The 17,046-nt window shown below is 44.4% G+C and overlaps 1 protein-coding gene across 2 annotated transcripts in view; it reads right to left on the bottom strand.

The window, feature by feature from the left end:
• The window catches only part of BRAP (BRCA1 associated protein), a 49,155-nt gene that overhangs the window by 11,972 nt on the left and 20,137 nt on the right, over window positions 1-17,046 (bottom strand). For both annotated transcript variants that reach the window (XM_003932244.4, XM_010342873.2), the window contains exons 6-10: window positions 16,894-17,042; window positions 11,447-11,522; window positions 9,798-9,936; window positions 9,319-9,428; window positions 5,339-5,428 (exon numbers count right to left, since the gene is read on the bottom strand). In XM_003932244.4, coding sequence (XP_003932293.1) covers window positions 5,339-5,428; window positions 9,319-9,428; window positions 9,798-9,936; window positions 11,447-11,522; window positions 16,894-17,042 — 564 coding nt within the window. The remainder of the gene's footprint in view (window positions 1-5,338; window positions 5,429-9,318; window positions 9,429-9,797; window positions 9,937-11,446; window positions 11,523-16,893; window positions 17,043-17,046) is intronic.

The following is a 17,046-nucleotide window of genomic DNA, read 5'->3' as shown; positions in this document are numbered from 1 at the left end:
TCTTCCTCATAGCAAGCGTATGCCTTGTAAGTCAACTTCTGATAGAAACTGAGGCTTGAGAAGGTGAGGCATTATGCCTAAGGTCACCTCACTGGCGTGTGGTAGATACAGAACTATATCTCAAGTTTGGGTCCAAAGCTAAGTTCTAAACCTCTGTTTATATTACAAAGAAGGCCAAAACTTTATAGCAGGCGTCCCCAAACTTTTTACACAGGGGGCCAGTTCACTGTCCCTCAGACCGTTGGGAGGTACTGGATACTATGCTCCTCTCACTGACCACCAATTAAAGAGGTGCCCCTTCCTAAAGTGCGGCGGGGGGCCGGATAAATGGCCTCAGGGGGCCGAATGCGGCCTGTGGGCCGTAGTTTGGGGATGCCGGCTCTATAGTGAAGGAAAAGTAACTTCTGGACTAGATCTGAACTTAGCAGAGGTCTTTGTGATGCTTTCCCTCAGGCAGATGGAGGGTCACTTCTAACCTTTCTTTTTAATCATTTTCCATATAGCCTGTCTAGCAAGTCTCTAATAGCACTAGCTTTAGTAATAATAATAAATGTTTTATACGAATTAACTTTACAGCCAACCTCCATTGGAAGAACATGGAAGAGAGATTTCTAAATATTTTTCTATGTCATAAAAATCAAAACAGCTTTAAAATTGCTCGAATTCTAGATTGGTATTCTCTTCAATATTACTTTAAAAAAAACAGAGCACTAGATCTTTTGATATTTTCTTCTAAACTGACTCCTGTCAGTTCAAGGAAGTTGAAAAGGACAAAAGTTACTATCATAAGGAATCAAACTGTACATGTCTTAATAAAGATACTTAAGCCAAATACATTTATATCAACATGAAAATATAAAGGTAACCCTAAAAAGGTTTTTAATATTGCTACAGACAAACGTTAACAACTATCTAAACTAGTGCTTTTTAAAACATTTCTGGGCCAGTGCCATGGCTCACGCCTGTAATCCCACCACTTTCTTTTTTTTTTTTTTTGAGACGGAGTTTCGCTCTTGTTACCCAGGCTGGAGTGCAATGGCGCGATCTCGGCTCACCGCAACCTCCGCCTCCTGGGTTCAGGCAATTCTCCTGCCTCAGCCTCCTGAGTAGCTGGGATTACAGGCACGTGCCACCATGCCCAACTAATTTTTTGTATTTTTAGTAGAGACGGGGTTTCACCAGGTTGACCAGGATGGTCTCGATCTCTCGACCTCGTGATCCACCCGCCTCGGCCTCCCAAAGTGCTGGGATTACAGGCTTGAGCCACCGTGCCCGGCCAATCCCACCACTTTCAGAGGGCCGTGGTAGAAGGTTTGTTTAAGCTCAGGAATTGGTGATCAACTTGGGCAATGTATTAAGACTCCCATCTCAACAAAAATCAGCCAGGCACAGTGACATCCTCCTGTGGTCCCAGCTACTTGAGCCTCAGAGGCTGACCTGAAGCTGCAGTGAGCTGTGATGGTGCCAATGCATTCCAGGCTAGGCAACAGAGTGAGATCTTGTTTCAAAAAACAAACGAAAATTTCTGACCATTAGCCCACAGTAAGAAATATCCATGACACACACAAAAGTGAAACAAGTTTCACAAAACAGTATTAATTGTGATACACTCTAATATTTACATCTACCCTATCTATGTAATAAAAATGCTAGTTGTGAACCACCAAACTCATTTTACAATCCACAGCTGGAAAAATACTGGTTGAAATGGAGCTAGACATCCACAAGAAAAGATGCATTTTTAGGGGAGTTCACCTTACGACTGCCTCTGCCTACCATGTGTTCTTCACACATGATCCCATGAAAATTAAGAAACTTCAAGTGTCTGTGAGCTTCATTGTCTAGAATACGCTCTGCTCACATGCTATAGTAACAGCACTACCTAAGGCACTGGGGGAAGGAAGCAGTGTTTATAACTGAAGCCCATAGTGAATTTCAACCTTGATCCTCCTCCGCATCCGCAGGAGGCCCAAGAACAAAAATCTGTCAGTGAGACCCAGGGTCCGGGTTACCGTTTCTCCCTGAACGTGTTCTACTGCTGGGGGTGCTAACGGACAAGGAACTAGCCAAGATGAGGACGGCGGCAGGACAAATGGCCTGCATCATCCATTAACTTATGGATAAGTGACATTTGTTACTAGAAAACAAAAGCATCCTTTCAAGCACCCCCAAGCTTTTTATTTAGAGCTGCTCTGACTTCCATTTTATCCTGACCTAAAAGCAAACATGAGTTTCAGTGTTTCGCTTCCCTGCCCTTTGACTTGCTTTTCATTGGCATGTTTTAGGGAATGCAGTTAATCCTAAAGAATCTGAAAGGGCAGAGAGAATCCAAAGCTTAGCTCTCAAGGGTCTGCATGAAGCACTTGAGATAGTCATGCTGGTATATCCCATGGAAAAACGCATTAGTGCAGCTGCAGCAGAGTTGTTAATGCACTTTCCTGTAAGCCATGACTTTATGCCATGAGGCACTGACCTGTGCTCTGCCTCCGAGAGCATTGTGTGGCGGTCCTCCCCGCACATACTCTAATCAAGCCCTATTCAGAACCAGTAGTCAAGTGACCTTGAGTGTCTCTGGGAGGGCACTTGCATTGATTAGAAGGCTCTTGTAAGAATTTCATCAGGCCGGGCGCGGTGGCTCATGCCTGTAATCCCAGCACTTTGGGAGGCCAAGGTGGGCGGATCATGAGGTCAAGAGATCGAGACCATCCTGGTCAACATGGTGAAACCCCGTCTCTACTAAAAATACAAAAAATTAGCTGGGCATGGTGGCGTGTGCCTGTAATTTCAGCTACTCAGGAGGCTGAGGCAGGAGAATTGCCTGAACCCAGGAGGTGGAGGTTGCGGTGACCCAAGATTGCGCCATTGCACTCCAGCCTGGGTAACAAGAGCGACACTCCGTCTCAAAAAAAAAAAAAAAAAAAAAAAAGAATTTCATCAATAACTTTTAACTGAAGATCATTTTAAAGCTGATTTTTTTTTTTTTTTTTTTTTTTTTGAGATGGAGTCTTGATCTGTTGCCTAGACTGGAGTGCAGTGGTGTAATCTCGGCTCACTGCAACCTCTGTCTTCTGGGTTCAAGCAACTCTCCTGCCTCAGCCTCCTGAGTAGCTGGGATTACAGGTGACTGCCACCACACTCGATCAATTTTTTGATTTTTATTAGAGACTGGGTTTCGCCATGTTGACCAGGCTGGTCTCAAACTCCTGACCTCAAGTGATCCACCTGCCTCAGCCTCCTAAAGTGCTAGGATTATAGGTATGAGCCACTATGCCTGCCCTAAAGCTGATGTTAAACATTAATTTAAAAAAACCTTGATTTCACCCATTTATGGTATACCCAGAAACTGGGGCCCTTGGTTCTGCCTGCTAAGCTCCAGGATAATCCTATCCAGCTCAGAGGTAGGCTCCGTACTGCTTATGTGAAGGCCCAAGGATAGGTGGGGGACTCACAAAGCTACTAAAGTAATCGATGAAAACTTTTTTTCTTTTTTTTTTTAGAGACGGGGTTTCACCATGTTAGTCAGTCTGGTCTTGAACTCCTGACCTCAGGTGATCCACCCATTTTGGCCTCTCAAAAGTGCTGGGAGTACAGGTATGAGCCATCACCACCAGCCATTGTTGAGAAATTTTACAAGACTTTATTTCATACTAAGGGAATCACTGAATTACAGATACTGTCCCTAAGTCCAGAGAAAGGTTCCTAGAGCCATAATTATACACAGGTGCTTACTAGTTTTCAGACTACCTTCTTTTTTTTTTTTTTTTTTTTTTTTTTTTTTTTTTTTTTTGAGACGGAGTTTCGCTCTTGTTACCCAGGCTGGAGTGCAATGGCGCGATCTCGGCTCACCGCAACCTCCGCCTCCTGGGTTCAGGCAATTCTCCGGCCTCAGCCTCCTGAGTAGCTGGGATTACAGGCACGCGCCACCATGCCCAGCTAATTTTTTGTATTTTTAGTAGAGACGGGGTTTCACCATGTTGACCAGGTTGGTCTCGATGTCTCGACCTTGTGATCCACCCGCCTCGGCCTCCCAAAGTGCTGGGATTACAGGCTTGAGCCACCGCGCCCGGCCAGACTACCTTCTTTACAACTCTCAGGGTTCCTTGCGAATAGAGGAGACAAGGGGAAAGCCAAGCAGGCAGACCTCTGGGCCTTCCATCTGAGTTTCCATCAAAATCAAACCACTTTTTAATTTTGCCAAAATAGTGAATGCATCCTTTTTTTTTTTTTTTTGAGATGGAGTTTTGCTCGTTACCCAGGCTGGAGTGCAATGGCACAGTCTCGGCTCACCTCAACCTCCGCCTTCTGGGTTCAGGCAATTATCCTACCTCAGCCTCCTGAGTAGCTGGGATTACAGGCACGTGCCACCATGTCCAGCTAATTTTTTGTATTTTTTAGTAGAGACGGGGTTTCGCTATGTTGACCAGGATGGTCTCAATCTCTTAACCTCGTGATCCACCCGCCTCGGCCTCCCAAAGTGCTGGGATTACAGGCGTGAGCCACTGCGCCTGGCATGGCATCCTTTTTTTTTTTTTTTTTTTTTTTTTTGAGATGGAGTTTCGCTCTTGTTACCGAGGCTGGAGTGCAATGGTGTGATCTCGGCTCATCGCAATCTCTGCCTCCTGGGTTCAAGCAATTCTCTTGCCTCAGCCTCCTGAGTAGCTGGGATCACAGGCACGTGCCACCGTGCCCAGCTATTTTTTTGTATTTTTAGTAGAGACGGGGTTTCACCATGTTGACCAGGATGGTCTCGATCTCTCGACCTTGTGATCCACCCGCCTCGGCCTCCCAAAATGCTGGGATTACAGGCTTGACCCACCATGCCCGGCCCGGCATGGCATCCTTTTTAAAGGATTATTTTGTTAGAATTTGAAAACTGCTGCCCTAGTCTTTCAGGGTGAATAATGAAGCGCCAATCTCTGCCCAATTTTATTTCCTTCCATTTAGAAGAGCTCTGTACCATTTCATTGCCTTAGAAGTCCATTTTCAGCTCCCAAAGGCAGCTGTTCCCAAGTTGACAAGCCAACTGCCTGACTCAAATAACAAACCCTCATGTACATACTTATACTTTTTAATGGAACTGCACAAGGCACTAGAAAAGCAGATTGAGGTTAAAAAAAAAAAAGCAAACAAAGCCCCCTAAGAGCTCAAAATATTAAAACAGTCAAGCCTTTAAATCCAAAGTTTCTTTTTAGTGGCAAAACAATTCTCCAACTGTTATCCAATTGAGAAGGGAAGATGTTAAGATTCCTCTTTCCTGTACTCTGCCTTCCACAATCCCCATCAGAGTACCCTGCCATGTGCCATTTCAGCAGACACCAAACCAAACAGACTTACTTACTTCCTCTGCTGTGTCCTTCTCTATCCGAACTATCTTGTTTTCCCAGTAGATTCGCTGAGATTCCAGCTGGCTTGTTAGTAAATATGAATACTAAAAACATAAAGAATAAACACCAAAATGTAAGTCACTACTGTCAGTCTCTGAAATCCAATTTAAAAATCTGATCTTTAATGATCCACAGAAAACTAAAACTAACCAACAGAATGTATATTTACGCCCTGGTTCCACTCTACTCAATATACCCTGGCTCAGGGGACAGAAATTACAATTATGCTTCTGTCCTCCTGGAGCTTACAATCTAGTCAGAATAAATGTACTTATTAAAAAATTTACTCTGGCCCTGTCTTTATTTCCTTCACAATCGGCTGCCATTCGAGGAGCTGAGGAAGCCTAGAGCTCGCAGGAGCAGTCTTTTGAGCTGGTATATGGGCACTCAAAATGGTCCAGCATTTGGCACACCAACATAAGCTTTCCTACAATACAGCCTCTAACAAAACTAGGCTGTCCTGAACCCCTCATAATAGAATTGTTTACCTTTATACCAAGAAGGTTGGGGAAAGCACCAAAATCTGCATGTGCCATGGGCCCAGGCAGACTTAAAGGAGTCTGTGCTGTAAGACCTAAAGTTCTTAAGAGTTTGTCCAAAACAAAGAAACATGTCAGTAGGGCCTATGGTAGTTCCACGTGTGCTAAATGTGTTCATGACACGATCAAGCGTGCTTTCCTGATTGAGGAGCAGAAAATCATTGTGATTGTTGAAGGCACAAGCACAGAGTCAGAAAGCTAAATAAAACATGAAACTTTTTTGAGGAATAAAAATGAAAAGACTTGCTGTGAAAAAAAATTTATTCTGGTCAAGCTGACTTTAAGAAGAACCACAGTGGTTTTCAATTTATGTATAACTCGAACCAACTTACCTGTCTCCCTGCCCCCAGGAAGCAGTCCTGTCCCATCCCATCCCACCCAGCACTTGGGTCAGGTACCCACTCTCAGCTCCCTTAGCACTTTGCCTATCAGTAACAGGGCTCAGGACAGCGGCACTTCATCACCAGTTTACCTGCCTGTCTCCCTGACTGGACTGTGAACTCTATGAAAGTGAGGATAATATCTCTACTTTGGTATTTCTAGTGCTGGCACATGGTGGACGTCAAGAAGTGTTTGCTGCATGACTGCATGAATGAACAGTCCTGTGTAACCACATGGAAGGGACAGATGGTGTATGACAGCAAGATCTGAGAGAAGGCAAGATTTGAGAGGGTGCTGACAGATAGGAGGAGAACAGATAAAGATAGAGATTCGGCTGCGTGCAATGGCTCATGCCTGAAATTCTAGTACTTTGGGAGGCTGAGGCAGGTGGATTGCCTGAGCTCAGAAGTTTGAGACCAGCCTGGGCAACATGTTGAAACTGTCTCTACTAAAAATACAAAAATTAGCCGGGCGTGGTGGCATGCACCTGTAGTCCCAGCTACTCAGGAGGCTGAGGCAGGAGAATTGCTAGAACCTGGGAGGCGGAAGTTGCAGTGAACCAAGATCGTGCCACTGCACTCCAGCCTGGGTGGCAGAGCAAGACTCCCTCTCCAAAAAACAAAAAAACCCAGAAGTCCGAGTCCAGAGAACTAGTTGGCCAAGACAGATCTGTGGACATTAGAATCTCTTCAGAAATGAACGAGTGAAACTAATGAGGCTGGCATGTCTAGTTAGGAGAGATGGGACCAGCGGAAGGCTTTGGGGTATTATATTGACAAATATGGGCAACAAAGAACCCAAGGCCAAGGAGTGGCAAGGATGCAGCTCCATTTTGGAAAAAACATTCTAGAAGACTAGAAGGGATCTAAACATGTCTGCAGGTTACAAGAGAGGGCAAGGAGAAGAATGTCTATGCTACTGAACCATAAGTTCCATGAGAGCAGGGAGTTTGTTTAATGCTGTGTTTGCAGCACTTGCACCAGTGGCTGACAGTAGCCTTCAGCAAATATTTTTCTTTTCTTTTTTGTTATTATTATTTTTTTAAACTGGGTCTCACTCTGTTGCCCAGGTTGGAATGCAGTGGCACAATCATGGCTCACTGCAGCCTCAAACTCTTAAGCTAAGAGATCCTCCTGCCTCAGCTTCCTGAGTAGCTGGGACTATAGACTCATGCCACCACACCTGGCTAATTTTTTTCTAAACTTTTAGTAGTGACAAAGTCCTCTTATGTTGCCCAGGCTGGTTTCGAACTCCTGAACTCATCTGATCAAGCCTTGGCCTCCTGAAATGCTGGGATTACTAAGGCACCATGCCTGGCCAATAAATAGTTATTTATTTATTTTTTTTGGAGATGGAGCTTCACTTTTGTTGCCCAGGGTAGAGAGCAATGGCGCCATCTAGGCTAACTGCAACCTCCGCCTCCCAGGTTCAATCAGTTCTCCTGCCTTAGCCCCCTGAGTAGCTAGAATTACAGGAGCCCACCACCACACTCAAGTAAGTTTGTTTTTTTTTGTTTGTTTGTTTGTTTGAGATGGAGTCTCACTCTGTCACCAGGCTGGAGTGCAGTGGTGAGATCTTGGCTCACTGAAACTTCCAACTCCCTGGTTCAAGTGATTCTCCTACCTCAGCCTCCAGAGTAGCTGGGATTACAGGCACAAGTCACCATGCCCAGCTTAATTTTTGTATTTTTAGCAGAGACGAGGTTTCACCACGTTGGCCGGGATGGTCTTGATCTCTTGACCTCGTGATCTGCCCACCTCGGCCTCTCAAAGTGCTGGGATTTACAGGTGTGAGCCACCACGCCTGGCCAAGTTTATATTTTTAGTAGAGATGGGGTTTCACCATCTTGGCCAGGCTGGTCTCGAACTCCTGATCTCAGGTGATCCATCCACTTTGGCCTCCCAAAGTGCTGAGATTACAGGCGTGAGCCACCATGCCTGGCCAATATCTATTGTATGAACAGAATGCATATACATATTTAATGTGGAGAATTTACTTATTCTAAACACTTAAAGTGTTTGATTTTTAAAATTAATATAATAATTTATGAATGATAACAATATATACTTCATTTTAGGCCATTTTACTATCAGACCTTTAAGAGTCTGGAAATGAGCAAGTTTTCAAATGTCCATTTCCTCCTAAGGTTAAGGTATGTTTCTAAAACAACTTTTTTTTTGAAATTTATATGACATTTATATAAAACATGACTCATGGCTAGGCGCAGTAGCTCATACCTGTAATCCCAGCACTTTAGGAGGCCGAGGCGGATGGACTATGAGGTCAGGAGATGGAGACCTTCCTGGCTAATAAGATGAAACCCTGTCTCTACTAAAAATGCAAAAGATTATCCAGGCGTGGTGGCATGTGCCTCTACTCCTAGCTACTCAGGAGGCTGAGGCAGGAAAATTGCTTGAACCCGGGAGGCGGAGGTTGCAGTGAACCGATATCGCACCACTGCACTCCAACCTGGGTGACAGAGAAAGACTCCGCCATCAAAAAAACAAAACAAAACAAATAACCCATGACTTGTAAATTTCATTAACATAAAACTTACGCTACAGGTTGAGTCTCTTATCCAAAATGCTTGGGACTAGAAGTGTGTCAGATTTCAGTTTTTTAAAAAATCTTGGAATATTTGCATTATATATTTACCAGTTGAGCATCCCTAATCCAAATATCCAAAATTTGATATGCTCCAGTGAGCTTGTCCTTTGAGCTCAAAAAGTTTCAGATTCTGGAGCATTTTAGATTTCAGATTTTTAGAGTAGGGCTCAACCTATAAATTAATTTTACAGTATACAGGATTTAAAGTTAGGGTCTCAAACTTCTGACCTTGTGATCCACCCACCTTGGACTCCCAAAGTACTCAGATTACAGGCATGAGCCACCCTGTCAGGCCATTACCGAAGTTTAAAAAAAATTTACATGCAGGTAAGTGACAAATGTTTCAAATTAGAATAGTGAACAGCAGTAGAAACAGATATTGAGTGACAACTCATTAAGTCTCTTACCTCTAACTGCAAGGCATCTATTTTCTCTTCCTGGCAAGTATCCCCCTCACATTCATATTGTACTATTTTCCCATCTGTTTTACTTGCAACCAGTCGATGAACATAGTTATCTAAAGAAAGAGTCAATGAAAGCGTGTTTCTTTAGAATGAAAAGGGTCTCTCTCTGTACACTTTTAACTGACAAAATATTTGCTTTTTCAGATCTAAATTAAATGCCTTACAACATTTCTTTGAAACTGTCAAATCATTTGAATTTTAGAGTGGAGGGAGACAGCAAGAGTGGAAGTATTAACTCCCTTGATAATGTGTGATTCAAGTCATTCCTAGGAAAATAGTGCCCTCAGGGAAACTGCGAATTTGGGTTTGCAACAGCTGTCGGCAAGATGACATTTCAAGCTGGGAGGGAAAGTGAAGAGATTTCGAAGGCAAAGTTTCCACGCAGAATGAGTCCAAATTAGAAAATGAAGAGTGGTGTTCACCTCCAGCATAGTCCCAGACTCGATGGTTGGTAAGCTGCATGGCATACGTGTGCTGTGTTTCCTCAAAGTGCTTATAAGCATGTCGACTTACATACCGTCCACATCCTATGTGGCCACATATTAAACAAATCCAAAGGTTCTGCCGGAAGAGGTAAGATCTTATTAGTTAAATAAAAATAAATGATCCAGCTCAGAGTGGGAAGGGGCTTAACACAGAAGACAGACTTGTCGGTCAGGCACAGTGACTCACACCTATAATCTCAGCATTTTGAAAGGCCAAGGCAGGAGGATCATCTGAGCCTAGGAGTTTAAGACCAGCTTGGGCAATATAGCAAGACCCTAACTCTACCAAAAACAAACAAACAAACAAAAAACTAGGGTGTGGTGGCACGCACCTGTGGTCCCAGTTGCTTGGGAGGCTGGGACGGGAGGAAAGCTTGAGCCCCTTTTGAGGTTACACTGAACTATGACCATGCCACTGTACTTTAGCCTGGGTAATAGAATGACACTCTGTCTCAAAAAAACAAAAACAAAAACAAAAGCAAAAGCAAAACCAAACCAAAACAAAACAACAGAATTGTTTCTATAGGAGTCTGATTAAATGTATGTTTTGTTTTGAGATGGAGTCTTGCTCTGTTGCCCAGGTTGTAGTGTAGTAGTGCGATCTCAGCTCCGCCTCCTGGGTTCAAGCCTCAGTCTCCCGAGTAGCAGGGATTACAGGTGCACACCACCATTCCTGGCTAATTTTTGTATTTTTTAGTAGAGATGGTGTTTCGCCATGTTGGCCAGACTGGTCACGAACTCCTGACCTCATGATCTACCTGCCTCGGCCTCCCAAAGTGCTGGGATTGTAAGAGTGAGCCACCATGCCCAACCTAAACACATGTTTAAAATCCAACAATCAAGGATTCTTTTATGGGTCATTTTCTTGCTGATTTCTAAAGAGCACTATACGAATAGCAAGAAAAAAATTCAAAATGTATCAGTAAAAGTCTAAACCTTTCAAAAGTGCAAAGGAAAAAGGAATAAATTTAGCTCAGGAGTAACATAATTTGTGTATTCATATGTCTTGCCTGACCCTAGACAAAAAAGAACAATCAGTCTCAAAAAGGATTTAGGCTGGGCACAGTGGCTCATACCTGCAATCCCAACACTGTGGGTGGCTGAGGTGGGAGGACTGCTTAAGACCCGGAGTTTGAGACCAGCCCGGGCAAGAGTAAGCTCTGTTTCTTTTTTTTTTTTTTTTTTTTTTGAGACGGAGTTTCGCTCTTGTTACCCAGGCTGGAGTGCAATGGCGCGATCTCGGCTCACCGCAACCTCCGCCTCCTGGGTTCAAGCAATTCTCCTGCCTCAGCCTCCTGAGTAGCTGGGATTACAGGCACACGCCACCATGCCCAGCTAATTTTTTGTATTTTTAGTAGAGACGGGGTTTCACCATGTTGACCAGGATGGTCTCGATCTCTCGACCTCGTGATCCACCCGCCTCGGCCTCCCAAAGTGCTGGGATTACAGGCTTGAGCCACCGCGCCCAGCCAGCTCTGTTTCTTAAAGAAACAAAAACTAGAAAGAACTTAAGTCATACCACGTAGAAGAAAACTCACAACAATTGAAGCAGCGTTCTTTGTTCTTTTCCATCACCCATTACTTACTTCCTGAACACCACACTCAAAACACTTATTTTCTTCTACTGGCTCGGGCGTTTGACAGTACCGGCAAACAGGACACCTATCCAGGACACCAAAAGATAATGGTGCAGGTTAAATATAAAAGACAGCTGTTACAGAACCCAAAAGTCAAACACTGGACTTTATATCCTCCTCCTCTTATACGTTATTTTTAAGTTTACTGTAACTAAGGATATCACTTAAATGACTAACACTTTTGCACTATTCTCAAACAAAATAAAAATATTCAAAATCTTGATAAAACAGAGAAGAATGGAAAAATTGTGATCTGCCTCATGTCCTTTTCTGCTCTTCTGTCTAAAGCTTAGATGATCAAAGGCTAAGTATTTACAGGTTACTAATAGGACTTCATTTCATGCCTGACCATAATGTTGTTGTTTTTTTTTTCTTTTTTATGAGACAGTTTCGCTCTTGTTGCCCAGGCAGGAGTGCAATGGTGCAATCTCGGCTCACCACACCTCCACCTCCTGGGTTCAAGTGATTCTCCTGCCTCAGCCACCCAAGTAGCTGGGATTACAGGCATAAGCCACCACTCCCGGCTAATTTTGTAGTTATAGTAGAGACAGAGTTTCTCCATGTTGGTCAGGCTGGTTTCAAATTCCCAACCTCTCAGGTGATCCACCTGCCTCAGCCTTCCAAAGTGCTGGGATTACAGGTGTAAGCCACCGCGCCCAACCTATAACCTATTTCTACTCCAAACAATCTACCTTATCCCAATTGCTCAAAGATTTAAATCATTCAAAAAGTAACCTGTCTTCTCCAGGTTGCTCCCAAGAGTTCGATTTAAAATCTGTTGCAAATTTTATCAAATTAAAAGCAAAGGGTTTTTTGTTTTTTGAGATAGAGTTTTGCTCTGTTGCCCAGGCTAGAGTGCAGTGGCGCAATCTCAGCTTACTGTAGCCTCTGCCAACCAGGTTCAAACAATTCTCCTGCTCAATCTCCCAAATAACTGACTACAGGCATGCACCACAATCCCCAGCTAATTTTTGTACTTTTAGTGGGCACAGGGTTTCACCATATTGGTCATGCTGGTCTTCAACTCCTGACTTCAAGTGGTCTGTCCGCCTTGGCCTCCCAAAATGGTGGGATTACAGGCATGAGCCACCGTGCCTGGCTAAACGCAAAGGTATTAATGTACTTATTGAAATGCACATGACATCTCACTGTACCATGAACATCATGTGGAAGATACCAGTGCTCTATCGAGCATTCATGTCTCAATTTACAAAAAAGCCAATAAAAACAACGTCAAAAAAAATCCATTACTGTTTTCTATTATACTCCACACAAAATAATGCTAAATATTAGTCATGAGTATTTTTGTTATATGGGCAAGTAGGCAGAAAGTCGGTTATAGCTGAGTCTGACTGAACTGGCACCAGGAAGAAACAATGCTCAAGATGTAACTAGTAAAAGTTTGTTACCCAACTGAGTAAATAAAACCAATAAAAGGGAATAAGCAGGAAGAGCACTAAGTGTGTGTCACAGATGACCAAGCTCTATCTGCATAAGAGAAAGTGAAAGGATCCAATCCGCTTCTTCCTGTAGCATCAAAAGAGAAGAGAGAAGACAAACTTGAACAAAGAATAGAAACGATAGACAGAAAGCAGCATGCAGTCTTGCTAGAGGTAGAAATTAGCTTTGTCTCATCCCTTTGGTCTGTGTGTGGTGGCTGTGAAAGTAGCTGATAAACAGGCCAAGAGCAGTGGCTCACATCTGTAATCCCGGCAGTTTGGGAGGATGAGGCAGGACGACAGCTTGAGGCCAGGTCTACCCTGGCCAATGTAGCAGAAGCCCTTCTCAAAAACAAAACAAAACAAACAACAACAACAACAACGAACTGGAAAGATCAAATGATCTTTCCGAAATGTAAATCTGATCTTGAGAAGAAAAAATACTACAAAAATAAACTTATAAAAACAACTAGCAATATATGATATACCGCCTCATCTGCCTACTAAAAAACAACAGTTTATCAGCCAGGCACAGAGGCTGATGCCTGTAATCCCAGCACTTCAGGAGGCTGAGATGAGTGGACACCTAAGGTCAGCAGTTTAAGACCAGCCTGGACAACACAGTGAAACCCCATCTCTACCAAAAATAGAAAATTAGCCAGGTATAGTGGTGCGCACCTGTAGACCCAGCTATTCGGGAGGCTAAGACACAAAGACTGCTTGAACCCAGTAGGTGGAGGTTGCAGTGCGTTGAGATCATGCTACTGCACTCCAGCCTGGGTGACAGAGCGAGACTCTGTCTCAAAAATAATAATAATTATTATTATTAACAGCTTATTAAATTCTTCCTGCCATTCTCTGCAAAAAATAATTTTATCTTATTTTCCTGATGAGATCTTTTCAAAATGGCCTTCTCTGACATCTCTTTGTGTCAAAAAGACCAACACTGTCTCGTACTGCAGCCCTTCCTGAGCACCCCTGGTTGGGGATGCTATTGCTCTTTCTTCCAATCTCCACCCTGAACCACATACATTTATGTACAAGTGTAAACTCTCTTAGACCAAACCATCCCAAGGAAGAGCTGAGTTTGCTTCCTCTGTCTCAGCATCTCTCATGGTTCTATGCATACACCAAGGCTCAAAACCCATTCACTAAATGAACTGCATGATTTTGAGGGCAAATGGCATGACTTACACCCCATATGATGGGCTGAATTCTAGTCCCAGTTCTGGTATTCTCTGGCCATGACCCTTTGAGCTTGCAGATTCTCATCTCTGGGCCTCAGTATCTTCCTACTCTATAAAATGAGGTGGTGGGACAAGATGGTCCCAGAGGAAACTTCCAACTTTAAAATGCTATGGTTCTGTAACAGTTAATTTATATCAAAAGGAATACTGTGGCTGGGTATGGTGGCTCATGCCTATAATCCCAGCACTTTGCAAGGCCAAGGCAGGAAGACTGCTTGAGCTTAGAAGTTTGAGCCCAGCCTAGACAACATAGTGAGACCCCCATCTCTACGAAAAAAATAAATAAATAAATAAATTAGCTGGGTGTCATAGTGCACACCAGTAGTCCCAGCTGAGGTGGGAGGATCACTTGAACCCAGGAGTTTGAGGCAGCAGTGAGCTGTGATCATATCACTGCACTTCAGCCTGGGTAACACAGCGAGACCCCATCTCAAAAGAAAAAGTACAAGTGGAGTGGCGGGGAACAAAGAAGTGCCTAGAATTTAACTGGTATAGCAGATAGACCCAAGATACAGATAAAGACTATTTTTTTTTTTTAAAGACAGAGTTTCGCTCTGTTGCCCAGGCTGGAGTACAATGGTACGGTCTTGGCTCATTACAACCTCCGCCTCCCAGGTTGAAAGCGATTCTCCTGCCTCAGCCTCCCGAGTAGCTGGGATTATAGGAGTGAGCCACCATGCCCAGCTAATTTTTTGTATTTTTTTTTTTTGAGACAGAGTTTCGCTCTTGTTACCCAGGCTGGAGTGCAATGGCGCGATCTCGGCTTACTGCAACCTCCGCCTCCTGGGTTCAGGCAATTCTCCTGCCTCAGCCTCCTGAGGAGCTGGGATTACAGGCACGTGCCACCATGCCCAGCTAATTTTTTGTATTTTTAGTAGAGACGGGGCTTCCCCATGTTGACCAGGATGGTCTCGATCTCTTGACCTCGTGATCCACCTGCCTCGGCCTCCCAAAGTGCTGGATTACAGGCTTGAGCCACCATGCCCGGCCAATTTTTTGTATTTTTAGTAGAGGTGGGGTTTCACCATGTTGGCCAGGCTGGTCTTGAACTCCTGACCTCAGGTGATCTGCCTGCCTTGGCCTCCCAAAGTGCTGGGATTATAGGCACGAACCACCGCGCTGGCCACAGATAAACACTTTAAGGAATGCACGTATCTCGGTGTGGCTTTGTTCAAGGCAGTGGAACAACTCCTTGAAAAACTCCCAAATGATACCTCAGAATTGACTGAGGACTCCATGAACTGGGGCAAGACTCTCATCCAGCTAAATAAGCAGGGCAGCGATAATCTGCAGAGACCCAGTTTATTTATGTCCTCCCCAGAATCTACTGACTTCCTCCTGTGCCATGTCCCCCACAAGGTGTGAGAGGTACAGCAGAGAGCAAGCCAGGCATAGCCCCTGCTCTGTGAAGCTGACATTCTTCTTCCAGCCACCAGGCCACTTGTGGGTGGACAGAGATTCCTACAGACTTTACCCCTCCTCATTTCTGTGCTTGGGAACATGATCTTCCCCATTCCCCACTGCCTTCTCTTGGTTCTGCTCTTTATCCAGGTTAACTCCTAATTATTCTCCTGGAAATGCCACTTCTCAGGCGGTCCTGGCTTCACTAGGGCCCCAGTTCTCAGTCCCAATGCTGAACACTGCTCTTCTGTAACACTGGTTATGGCTGTGACTTATTTACTTGTGTGGTTTCATTCTGAGTTCCCCTCTGTACTGGGAAATCCAGAAGGCCAGGGTCTGATACACCTTTGTGGTTAAGTCCCACAGTGCAGTTTGCAAAGGGAGCAACCATCCTTGATTTAGGGGGTAAAAAACAGGTACTGGCCCCACCGCTTCTTTGTCTGTAGCAACATCACCTATGACTAAGATCTCATATGTTGGGAATCAGGAGACTGTAGAGTAGGCCTCATACTTAGTAACTGCTATTTCTACTGGCCACCAAGCCATCAACAGCCCAGCAAAGCTAAAACATTAAGCTGCTGTAGCCTAGTTGATAAGAAAGCGAGAGTGAGGCCGGGCGCGGTGGCTCACGCCTGTAATCCCAGCACTTTGGGAGGCCGAGGCAGGTGGATCACGAGGTCAAGATATTGAGACCATCCTGGTCAACATGGTGAAACCCCGTCTCTACTAAAAATACAAAAAATTAGCTGGGCTTGGTGGCGCGTGCCTGTAATCCCAGCTCCTCAGGAGGCTGAGGCAGGAGAATTGCCTGAACCCAGGAGGCGGAGGTTGCAGTGAGCCGAGATCGCGCCATTGCACTCCAGCCTGGGTAACAACAGCGAAACTCCGTCTCAAAAAAAAAAAAAAAAAAAAAAAGAAAGCAAGAGTGAATGGCAGACACCAAGTGCAGCTGATACATGAGATTTCAGACCTTGATTTCACTGCAGCATGAGAGCCTCAAACTAAGCTTTACTCGTTTTCTTCCCCCACCCCACCCCCACTCTCTGGCTCTTGGAAGGAAAGAACAGCTCATGCTGCTTTGGAGAATTCCACAAGGGTTCTGAATCAGCATACTAAAAAGGACCTGGTCTAAGAATGCCGATTCCATGAACTTAGGAAACAGAAGGGAAAAAAGGACCTCTTGACCATAATGGTGTCAGGTTTATAAAGTCAAATACTTGGAATGGTTCATTTCTGCTGGTGGCTCTTTTTAATTCTGGAAAGGGTCACAATGGGCTCATACACAGTGGGGTTTGGCCCCTGCACTCACGTTGTGTCGTCCCAGCGCTGTAGACACTGGCTGTGGAAACTGTGGTTACATAATGTTGTGAGGATGCCATTCACAGACTCATCCATGCGCTCCAGACACACCGTGCACTTGGGGAGCTCAGTCAAGTCCATCACCGGGAGGCTGGCGCCCTAC

The sequence above is a fragment of the Saimiri boliviensis genome, chromosome 7 (assembly GCF_048565385.1).
Source record: "Saimiri boliviensis isolate mSaiBol1 chromosome 7, mSaiBol1.pri, whole genome shotgun sequence".
NCBI lineage: Eukaryota > Metazoa > Chordata > Mammalia > Primates > Cebidae > Saimiri > Saimiri boliviensis.
This window is presented reverse-complemented; position numbering and strand designations above follow the sequence as displayed.